The sequence below is a fragment of the Tasmannia lanceolata genome, unplaced genomic scaffold, assembly GCF_043159265.1.
Source record: "Tasmannia lanceolata isolate RefF3 unplaced genomic scaffold, GAP_Taslan_0.1 ptg000013l, whole genome shotgun sequence".
NCBI classification, from domain to species: domain Eukaryota; kingdom Viridiplantae; phylum Streptophyta; class Magnoliopsida; order Canellales; family Winteraceae; genus Tasmannia; species Tasmannia lanceolata.
In genome coordinates this window covers 38,320,487-38,332,663 of record NW_027518690.1, presented here as the reverse complement: position 1 = coordinate 38,332,663, position 12,177 = coordinate 38,320,487, and the positions used below count along the sequence as shown (strand labels likewise).

General features: G+C 36.6%; 1 protein-coding gene across 2 annotated transcripts in view; it reads right to left on the bottom strand.

Moving 5' to 3' along the window:
- LOC143890059 (uncharacterized) overlaps positions 1-12,177 on the bottom strand; it is a 49,810-nt gene that overhangs the window by 28,218 nt on the left and 9,415 nt on the right. For both annotated transcript variants that reach the window (XM_077394600.1, XM_077394601.1), the window contains exons 3-10: positions 11,763-12,001; positions 5,136-5,292; positions 4,729-4,806; positions 4,513-4,587; positions 3,763-3,882; positions 2,728-2,889; positions 700-1,225; positions 97-253 (exon numbers count right to left, since the gene is read on the bottom strand). In XM_077394600.1, coding sequence (XP_077250715.1) covers positions 97-253; positions 700-1,225; positions 2,728-2,889; positions 3,763-3,882; positions 4,513-4,587; positions 4,729-4,806; positions 5,136-5,292; positions 11,763-12,001 — 1,514 coding nt within the window. The remainder of the gene's footprint in view (positions 1-96; positions 254-699; positions 1,226-2,727; positions 2,890-3,762; positions 3,883-4,512; positions 4,588-4,728; positions 4,807-5,135; positions 5,293-11,762; positions 12,002-12,177) is intronic.

Genomic DNA, 12,177 nt, shown 5'->3' with positions numbered 1-12,177 from the left:
AGCTTATCAAGTATCCAAAGGACTACTACATACGGTTGCTATTTTAATTTAAGAGTTGGATGCATCTGTGAAGCACAGAAAAGATAGAAATATTACCTATCATATCGAACCAACATCCCAGGTATAGTTCCCGCCAGCCGAATAAATATGCCAGCAGAAATTAGGACAGGCACAGCCATACCCATCACTAAGGTTACAATTTTGAGAGGCTTTGGTAATCGCACTGGCGATAATGTTGCTTCAATCAGGCCATCTAGTAATTCAGGGAAACAAAATTAGAAGTTGCAAGCTACACATTTGCTACACCTAAAACCTATGTCACAGATATCTCCGATATTTTGAAATATCGCTTTTTTATCGTGACAATTTGATAAAACGACAAAATCCAGAAATAATCCCAAGATTTTAAAAATATAGCGATATTTTCATTTTTTTTTTATCATAAAACATTGCGATAATATCACAATATTATCCCGATATTTTTATGATATTTTTATTTTATATTTTTTCTTAAATTTTATTTATTTTATATTTTTAAAATAAGTTTACTTTTATCGTTTTTCCCGATATAAATCCGAAAGAAATTAAAAAATTTAATATATCCCGAGATTTTCCCTTGCCAAGAAATTCCCGAAAATGATATTTGTGACATAGCCTAAAACTTGTAAATGGCAAAGAAGAATGAGAACATCAACTTACATGCAAAAGCAGGTGAAACTAGCCAAACAAGAGCTAAATAGGAAGATCCAACCTTATAAAAGTTTCCCACAATCAGAATAATAAGCCACTGAACAAAACCAGCTTTAAAAATCCACCTTTCAGCTTCCAAGTTGATCAAGTTGACTAGAATAGAAGGAGACCGCTTGGGATCTCTTTTGGAAGCAACATGCCACAAATATTTTTGAAGAATGAGATAACCCATGTGTTGACCAATTAGTGCGCCAAGTACCGCAGGAGCACCAAACAATCCAACAATTAACCATGGGTTCGCAATATATGGTGCTGGGGAGGAGCAAATGAGTGGTAGAAGAAAGGCAATAAGAGAACATAAGCTTAATGAAAATATCCACATGAGAAGAACACTTAAACACGATAGGGACAAAGATATCGCAGCTGGATAACCACCCACGAGTAGTGATGTTGTCCATATTAGAAGTGCTTGTAATATCACTGAATTGTGAAGCATATTTGCAAGACGTTGACGGTACACAACCATATAAATGCCCTGCAACATTGACAATACATAGACTGTATTTAGAAGACCATACGCAATCTTAGGCCCTGTTTGGATTGCAAGAAAAACATTTCTGATGGAAAATTTATTCTTGGGAAAATATTTTCTTTTTATGATTTAGAGGGAAATATACGATTGTAGCTAATTTAGAGGGATATTATCATAAATTGAAGGTCCCTCTAAGTAAAAATTGAATAAGTTTTGTTCAAGTAATCATTTTTCATGTGTATAAAATGTAGGAAATTTTTTTCCTTCCCATACTTTTCCAGAAAATTCCTGCAATCCAAAAAGGACCTTAAGGTAAAAACAATTTCTTTTGATAAAAGAAAAGAATAATCATGGTTTTAAATTTTCATCAAAATCGACATGAAACGACCAAAATGTTTCATTTCTAGACCAAAATGCATACCGAAACCAAAACGCATATTGAAACCAAAATCATAACTGTATCAGTGGTATACTATATTAGAATCTGTTATGTAATTGTATTTATATGAATTGCACGTGAAATGTGATATATGTATTATGTATGAATATTTAAATAAATTACATGTGAAATGTTGTATGTACTGTATTATGAGACATGTCACTAGGTGTTCAATACTGTTAAACCGTTATGAATGGCTTTCTTGCTTATGCGGTTGTTTCTTAGTGTATGTTTGTGTTTAGTCTAGTATTTCCTGAAGTTTCATGTGAAAATTCTATCATTTGCATAGTTTCTGTGATTTTACAGGATTTCCATCGGAATTTCTAATCGAAACCGAAACATATCCATTTCTGTGGCAACAGAAATTGAAATTTAAAACCTTGAGAATAACTGTAGAAACTGAAGCAGAAATCTTATAGTGTATGTGCCTTCATCTCTAACAAGAAAATTGCGTAAATCTTTTATCCAAGATATCATGAAAATTCCAGAAGCCATTCCATGTAATCGAGGCTCCTTTTCACCACTGGAATTTTTTCATGTTATCAAAAGCCGGAATCTTTACTCACTGATTTTCCATGGAATCACATAACGTAAGAATCATCAGCTTGATGAATGAAAACTAATATAAGCAACTTATGATGCATAATGCGACTTTGCAACCGGAAAAGAATAACTAATTTGTGCCATTTCTTAGCGGATAAATTACAGTAGTTGGATCGCATAAACATATACCAATGAATGACAGGCATACCAGTGAAATTTCAAGAAAGATGATAAAAAAATGCTTGGCATTCATGTAGTTTCATGAACAACTTAGGCTTATTTGTGTATAATAGCCACACATGAGCAGCTAGATAAGGGATTTGCTAGCGTCCATCGCAGAAGGCATTTCGTGGATGGGCTGTTGCATGTGAGAGCAGCCACATAGGCTCACTATTCAGCAGATTTTGTCTTCATCCACGAGGTGGCTGCTCTCACATGCAATAGCCCATCCGTGAAATGCCTTCTGTGATGGATGCTAGCAAATCCCTCTAAATAAATAACAATGTCAGAGATCTAAAAATACCAGAATGTCGAAGAAAACAGACTGGTTTTGGCGCACGTGATCTTCAGATTCCGTTGCCTTCACTTTTGGAATATAAGTACTACCAGTTTGACGCAGAAATGCAAGCATATTTTCCCCAAGGTGCTGAAGAGAGCCTGTCCTTAAAAGATCCAACTTGTCATTCTGCATTGAGCAAGCATTCTAAGATTCATCAATCAGTCAAATTCACATGACAGTGCGAAATTAGAGCTAACTTCACATTAAAATAAGGGAAATGTAATCAGCGCAACCATATTTTGATATTTGCACAAACCCAGCTATCTTTTCTTCTTTAATTGCCTTGTGAGAGCTTTTTGGTAAATTTAATAACCTTTTGACAGCTCTTTAAATACTAATAGAAAAGATGGTTTGTGAAAATATCAAAATATGGTTGTGATGATATCATTTCCCTAAAATAAAAGTACTTCAAAATCTTCCAAGCCTTCTAAAGAACTAGTTTAAAGTATTTTAACTGTTAAGAATTCTCCATATCAGAAACAATATCAAACACAAAATTAGGCTAACCAAATAAGACAACAAACGGATCCAATAATATCAAGTACAATAATTTCGATCCAGCTAAATTCTGTTTACATTGTTCACATCTCATAACTACACTAGCATGTTTGTATATACAGGTAAAAAATCAATATATCAGTAAGTTCACAACAACCGGGCCAATCAACGTCATGTCTGGCTAAAGATTAGGTTCTCAAAGTGTTGCGGCCAGCTCTAACATTTGCCAATCCGCAAATACATGTACTTCTCATAACATAATAGTATCCACATTCATGGTTTTAAATTTTGAAAACATTTGACAGGGACCGAAACTTAAAACTGAAACCGGAATTTATAAATTTTGGCGAAATTATAAGATTTCCACCGAAATTTCCACAGAATTATTTTTTTCGGCAAAAACCGAAATTTCAAACCTTGTCCATATTCACATGTTGCACTATGAAGTCAATGGCTTAAATATAACTATTCAAGATACACCTTGCAAATACTGAGACGAACCTTTGTGTGATAAACGGCACCAGACTCCATATATGCAAAATCAAGCCCAGAAAGACCAGCAACTTCTTTGTACACTTGGAAATCTGTCGCAGATTTTATAGCCCCAGAAAGAAAGAGATCCTGTAAAACTACAGTTACTCAGATTTAGTTGTTACACCCAAGAAAAATGTTTGCAATCACCAACATACTAGTAATGAAATAATTAATCATTAAAAAATATGATAGAATTTTATGGCTTTCATTAGCAGTTTGGTGGTCCAAATTCAGCTATCCCCGACAAATCATTTATAAAAATCGCATTTCAGAGGCCGTCTTCCTAATTAAGCTTTTGTAAATTGTGGCTCTTACAGTTCCACTAAAGTACGGAATTCATTTTGAATTTAAGCTTCTCAATTGTGTTTCACTAAGCTCTTAAAAGTTAAATTCCACCAATCAGAGAATACAAATTAGTTAGAGTAACACGTGTTGCATCACAACTGATTGGAGAAGAGGGTATGCCAATATCCACCACAGAGAAATATACTCAGGTTCATGAGGCCTCATAAAACAATTCATTCAATGAACTTGTTTCATGGATACATAAAATAAGCATCAATAAAATCATGAAAATATATTCAATGTACACCAACAGAAAATCAATTTTTGGTAACATAAAGAGGATATAGACCAATATAGACCGAATGTATATCATTGTTCTGGAAAAAACAAACAAAAATTTCAACAGATAGTGGTAAAAGAAGGGCTACCAACCTGTGCAATGATTTGGGCAGATGGATACTTTGCCACCGCAGCAAAGTTTTCGATAGCCCATGGATCTGGACCACTCTGTTTTAGGGTAAAAGAATTAATTAATTAATGGTCCAAAGAGCACGTATGTTAAGATGATGACCTAAAACAATATCTTGTATCCAGTACTTAAGGATTTGTAACATGGAAATAACAAAAAAAAATCAGAAATCATTACACCTGAAATATGCTGGACTTTCCTCCAATACCCATGGCCTCCATATCAATAGCAACACGAACTGTATTCCTCCATGGATGCTGCAAGAACATATGTGTTAAAGTATAAAAAGATTACATAACGCCATCACCAACAGTTTAAGCTTTTGGAGTGATTGGTTGTTTCACATGGTATCAGCTACTTGATATTAAAAATCCACATGTAATGGCCAACCCAAAAGTGGGTCCACATGTGCCATGTGTAGGCCAACCCAAAAAAAGTAAGGCCACATGTTGTGAACCATTTCTCAGAAACTGGAAAGAAATGTGAGATAGCATTTCAAAATTAATTATAAATAGTGAAAATCCAATCATTCCAAGTTATTGAAGGCCCAATCAACACAGGTGGATACATGCTGAATGGACCAAACCTGTGTAATAAAGCTATGAGCGCCATTTAGGCCTTCCTCTTCACCAGTATTGAATAAAAAAATAACGGCATTCTTGAATCCATGAGCCCAGTGAGAAATCCCTCGAGCAAGCTCCAACATAACAGCTACGCATGAACTGCAGTCACCAGCCCCTTCCCTGAAAGTCATGGAAGAATTGTTTACTACTTAAGCAGCCTAAAAGAAACTAATGAAGTAGAGATTGATTGCATTTTCTATGCTTTGAATGGCTACGTAACAACACCACAAACAATCTACTATGTCCGCAAAAGTTATATTTTTAGAGGTAACTACAAAATAACAAAGAAATTGTAGAAGTAAATAAAAATTCTGCTACCAAAAAGTTTAATATTATAAAGTAATTCCTTAACATTTTCAAAAGGAGATTTTGCAGAAAGAGCTGATTGAATTAGAACAGTATGTCCACAATTACCAATTAATAGGACCTCCGACAATTCCACAACATACTAGCAGTACTACAAAATTCTATAGAAAATCCAAGGAAACCAAGTCCTAATTAACAAAGCTGAAAATGGAGGATTTCGCATTTGAAAACCATTGCCTGGAAAACCTCCCTAGATGGAAGAAAGTTAAAACAGGAACTGCAAACGGAAAAAATAAGAACCAAGAAAAAAAGTTGCAAGGAGAATAAAACATCAAGTTTTTTTTTTTTGATGGGTAAACTGAAAAAAGGTGTAAACTAAAAACATCAAGTTTACAAACACAAAGAACCCTAATATAAGCTGTAAACATCTCAGATCCACAGACTCAAAATAAATTGAAGAATTTTACATATTCAACCTCCATTAAAAAAATGAAAAATGACACAGAACTTTAAAAAAATGATATCTAACCATAACGCAATAATAATTTAGAGTTCCATCTTCTACCCTCCAGGGGCTGTGACAATTATCAAACTGTGAACTAGGTTACAAAATAGAGATGGTTTGTATCCCAAATTTAATTGTGGAGAAAGATTTTATGTGTGTCAAGAGTGAAAATGATTATTTAGTTCTCATACTCACTTTCATAAAGAAATGCTTACATATTTGAAAGTGAATATTAAAGCAAATGAGAATATTTTCCCTTCAACCAAGTTTTTCGTTGGTGTTGACTTTTTAATGCATTAAAAAAAGTATATTTCAAATTGTACCTGGAAATTCAAATCTCTCTCTCTCTCTCTCTCTCTCTCTCTCTCTCTTCTCCTCTTTCTTTGGTGCATATGTTTAGTCCCACATTGGTGGGGAACTAGACAAGTCTGAGGCCTATAAAGAGAAGTGGTTTCTCTAAGGACTGGGATCACAACGGAAGAGCAAAACTTCCTTTTTTTTGTGTGTGTGTTGTGGTGGGGAGAGGGGACTTTATAACACGCAGGGCGTCGAGCCGATCCGGGCCATGGTAGTGGCATGGCATGAGTGTGCGCAAGCGAGCATGTGCGAGCGTTTGTTTAAAATTTAACATTTTTCCAGGTTTAGCCGATAGTGAAATTTGTTGAATGACGTGTATTTAGGATAATTTAGTCATTACTTGTAGATTATGGGTATTGTAGTCATTGTACATTGGATGCCCTATTTGGGGCCTATACATACATCGTATACATGAGGAGCTCCCTTAGTAGAGACTCTCCATATCTCTACTCCTCTTCTTCTTCATCTCTTACTAACCTTAATCTCATTTCTAACATGGTATCAGAGCAAAGATCCTAGGAAAGGAAAAAGGAGAAGAAAAGTTCCTCTACCTCAAGCCATTTACTCCCTATCTCTCTCGCAGACTTTCTCTCCACGCCATTCTTTTTCTTGTTGTTATCTCTCTCCTTTTTTGTTTAGTTCCTCTGTAACCCTTGTATCCCTCAAATCTTTCTTCACTGTGTCTTTCTCTCAGTTTTTCGTTGCCGCAACTCTAGCTTTCTCTCTCCGTGCGATAACCAGAAACCCTATTTTCTCCATAGCTCTTTGATGTCTATCTGCCGTAACCCTAGCTTTTTTCCTTTCTGTATCTTTCATTCTTAATTGCAAGTTGCGATTACTCAAACCTTGTAATCACAAGATTCGATTAAACACTCCTCGCCACCTTGCGATTAACACCTCCAATCTTTCCTCTCTTAATAGCATGATGCAATTAACCTTTTTCATGCGATTACTCCTCCTCTCTATGTGATTCCTCTTGTATTGCGTGCGATTACACTCGTACCAGATGCCATGGTTCTTGTATCTCTTTCTTTACATTGTCTCTTATCTCTTATGGCCTTTGGGTTTACTCCTCCTTATGATATTTCTCTCTTTTTCGTTGTTGTTACCTTATGGTATTCGACCTTCAACTTGAGGGGGAGTGTTATCATGTTGTCCTTTTTTCTTAGTGTTGTCTTAGTATTGTCTTCTTGAGGGAGTGCTGTCCTCTTTGTTGTCCTTTCTTAAGGAGGAGTGTTGTAGTGTTGTCTTCTTGTATTCTTGTGGACCTTTCTTGTCTTGTCATCTCCGAGCTCATGTAGTCTTGCCCGAGGGGGGGTATTGTGGTGATTATGTTCTTCGTCTCCCTCGTCATGTCTCTTTTCTTTCATGTCTTATCTTGGCATAGTTTTACGCATTAGTTTCCGGCTTTATGCTTTATCTTTTCAGGGCGATGGTTTCTCCATCGTTGGTCGGCTCTCTTATAGGCGACGGTTTCGTTTTCCCCATTGACCTCTCTTTTCCGGGCCATGATGTCCCCATCATTGGTCGGCTCTTTTACAGGCGACGACTTCGTTTCTCGTCGACCTTCTTTTCCAGGAGATGGTGTCCCCATCGTTGGTAGGCTCTTTTACAGGCAACAGCTTCGTTTCCCGTCGACCTCTCTTTTTCGGGCGATGGTATCCCCATCGTTGTTCGGCTCTTTTACAGGCGACCGTTTTCTTTCCCCGAAGAACTCTCTTTAGGTGAGGATGTTCATGCCGTCGACCTTGTTACCAGACGATGTTTTCCCCATTGCTGGTTGGTTATCTTCTCATTTTTCTCTTCTCTCCAGGCGACGGTTTACCTGTCGACCTTGTCTCTGATGGTTTCCCCACTGATGGTTATCTTCTCTTGGCGTTGTGTTACTTCGCCAATGTTCGTTGTGTGCGCCTTTGGTGTGCCTATTTTGCTCGCTGCACCGTTGCTGGTTCCTGTCATGGTGCCTCCATTTCTCGTTGACATGCGAATTTGTTCATCGTGCTCTCATTCAAAGGAAAGCCATGTTTGATCACTCTCGTCGTTGTGCTGCTTCAGGGGAGCTGCTCTTTTTGGTGGATGTCGATCTTGCTGTTGTACTCTTGGCTATTAATGTCTTTTTGTTATGTTTTCATTATGTATTTACCACACCAAGTTGAGGAGTGTTATACCAAGCTGGATGTGTATGAGCTTCTTGTACTTTTTATTGTATGGTCCTTTTGTTGTACTTTTAGTTGTTTGTTGTAGTCTTCTTTGTAGAAAGTTGGAGTTCCATACTATATACATGTTTATTTAGGGTAGTTTAGTCATTACTTGTAGATTAGGGGTGTTAACTTACCAACTTCTCTAAGGCTTAAGCTGTTGGAGAAAGGCGTTATTTATCTTTTATACTTTAACACTCCCCCGCACGTGTGGCCCACTTGGCAAACACGTGGCACATGTGGTCCCACTTTGGGCCAACCATCGCATGTGGATTTTTGTTATTCGGGAGGTTTGAACTCGAGACCTTTGGCTTTGATACCATGTTAACTTACCAACTTCTCTAAAAGCTTAAGCTGTTGGAGAAAGGCGTTATTTATCTTTTATACTTTAACAAGGGGTATTGTAGTCATTGTACATTGGATGCCCTATTTGGGGCCTATATATATCGTATACATGAGGAGCTCCCTTAGTGGAGACTCTCCATTTCTCTACTCCTCTTCTTCTTCCTCTCTTCCTAACCCTAATCTCATTTATAAAAAAAAAAAATTTCTTTGCTTGCTAATGTTTATGATTTATTTGTTTTGCCATTATAAGTTATGACACAATCAATGGGTTAACACGTGATTAGTGAGGCCTATGTCCAAGGAGTCGTTGTGAGTGGTGTGGTAGATATATAGCATTCTTTCTCTAATAGAAACACTAACCTCACCAAACACACTCTCTCAATTTTCCTTCCTTTTCTTTCAGCTTCTTCAACTGGGAACGAAAATACACTTTGTTCAGAGCATGGTTTTAAATTTCCCTAAAATTTCCCTGAAAGGACCGAAATGTTTGCATTTCCATCCCCGCCAAAACAAAATCTCAATGAAATCTTTCCATGTCATTATTTTTTACTGAAATTCTCAAAAATCGACCAAAAAGGTCGGAATGACAGAAAAATGGAAAGATATTATGATTTGCATTTCATTTCATTAATGTAGAGAATGATATTTGGTAGGCAACATCATTGAACTGCACAACAAAGAAATCGTATATTATGTTTTATTAATGGGATGTCAGGTCGGCATGAGACCAATAATACCTTGTAATTCTATGTTTTATTAACATAGAGTTGGGGTCCTTGGAAGGGGAGACTGGTCATTGTAGTTTCTTATACTTCATTACATTGTACGTCTTTATTGACTTTATTGTTCCAGACAAGTGCGACAATGGATGTCATTAGGTGTTCGATGTGATTAAGCAATTATGGATGGCTTTCGTGCTTATGTGATGGTTTCTAAGTATGCATTTGTGCTTATTCTAGCATTTCCCAAAGTTTCATTTCAAAATTTCATCATTTGCATGTATTTCCATTTTCCATACGTTTCCGTCATTTTACTAGATTTCTATCGACATTTCCACTGAAACTGACATTTCTGTGCTGACCGAAACCAAAACCAAAACTTAAAACCTTGGTTCGTTGATCAAACCATGCACGCCATCGACCAATAAGGAGATCATTGAATACAGGACATGATCTTTATACAGCTTTTATGATGTGATTTAGTCTTTAGTTTACTTGCTTTACTTTCTTTATTCATTTTTTTATTTTATTTTAGCTGTGAAACCATTCTACATTAAATTATTTTGGGGCCTAGATGTGGGGGTGTTCACATCACCTACACATCTATCCACCTACCAATGGCCCGTGAGACACTGTCCATTACCCACCTACCAATAGCCCAAGGCCCACTACTAATTACCCACCTACCCAACTGCCCATGGCCCACCACTCATTATCGAAGACCCTTATTCCCCAAACATATTTCATCCCTCTTTCCAACCCTAACCCATAAGTTAGAGAAAAAACGAAAAGAAAAGGTCATTCGTGCCACCCTTCCCATTCCTCTTTCGCCTCTCCACGTCGTTATCTCAACCCTCCTCCTTAGAGGTCCTACGATCAGCGGCTAAACAGTTCCGGGCTGCGTCTCCCCTCCCCTCAAGCTAAGCACCTCAAATTCTCTCTTCTTCTTCTTATTCTCATTCTCCTTTCCCCCTCTCCTTTCTCCATAAGACAATGTTGGTCCAATAGCCTTCATTGGCCATCGCCCCTCCATCCAATTCACCAGCTAATTTACTATAATAATAACCGAAAGACATGATGAACAGCGATGAATACTCAACTCAACTCAACAAAGCCTTTGTCCCAAACTAGATGGGGTCGGCTAAATGAATCCTTTAGAAAAATTTCATGAAGAAGGTGAAAGGAATCTATCCGGCTCTAATCCTGGCTCTAGTTGGGTTCTTCTAGCTTAAAAAAAATTACAGTTTTGTAATAGGGATCTTAATGAATATCTACAAAAAGATTTACTTTTTACAACAGTTACATAAATCACTACAAGAAATTTGTGGAAGATCTTTTGAGTTCTCTTAACTAGTTTTGCTAACTTAATCACATATCATGAATCCTAAATAGTTTTACCAATTTAATCACACATCATGAAAAAGTACCGTTACATTCTAGTGGCTACTACTGTTAAATGACACCCATGGGAGTGACAATCTGGAGCAGGAAACTGAAATCTATAAGGAATCGATCTAATACCACAGCCTATATTATTCATACAATGCAGCACAGTTTTACCCTGGCATTCTTATCAACCTCATGCCTAGCTTTCTTAGAAAAGAGAGGGGACAAGATTGTCTCAACAAGGAAAAGAAAATATCAAAAGAACACAAATAAGGAAGAAATTATACACAAACAACTACACGCAAGAAGGAAATACATGCCAATCATAAAAACAACCCTCTCAACCCCCTCCTGGCTAAAAATCTGCCATATCATTACTGATTCTAGGAAATATAATGCTGCATTGGCAGTGTTTACTTGTCATGCTTGACTTGAATGGGAAGATTGATAAGGAAAGACAAAGATATGAACATAAATAGTCCAACTGACATAACTTTGCTCCAAAAAATATATAAATAAACGCAACACCAATTGAAAACTAACTAGACATATTTTTCTTCTCTAATAAAGAGCCTAAAACATAAACCATTGCCGAAGGAAATGATCATTCTATTATAAACATTGGGACAGTGTATTCAGATCTTGAAAGGCACTTTATCCTTTAGTATTGTTTTCTTTCTCTTTCTTTTTTCTTCCTTTTGTAACACTTTTATGCCAATAACAAGTTCTAGAAGTAAAATTTGCTCCAGAGGAGAAAAAGATTAAGGATCTTACGTTGAGAAAACGGTATCAATATGAGAAGAAACCAGAATTGCATTTTCTTCTGCTTCAGATCGATATTTCGGCAAGATTCTCAAGATAACATGTTTCAGATCGGAATATACAAGTGTTTTCCCTTTAAAAAGACCACTGACAAGATGATTTGCGCCAGATTTTGCATGGAAAAAATCCACTTGAACATCAACCTCCCAGTGAGCCATATTCTTAATCTTTTGTGATGCTGCCAAAACATACTGCAGTGAAAACATGTTAAAAGAGAAACTAACATCATAGATAATGCACAGCTGGCTGTAGGAATGAATTGATGAGAACACAAAATAGCATAGGTTTGTCAACATTCTGCTATACAGTACCAATCAGAAAAACATTCTTTACATAGTTGTTTCCACCTAGCATGAAATAAGTAGTA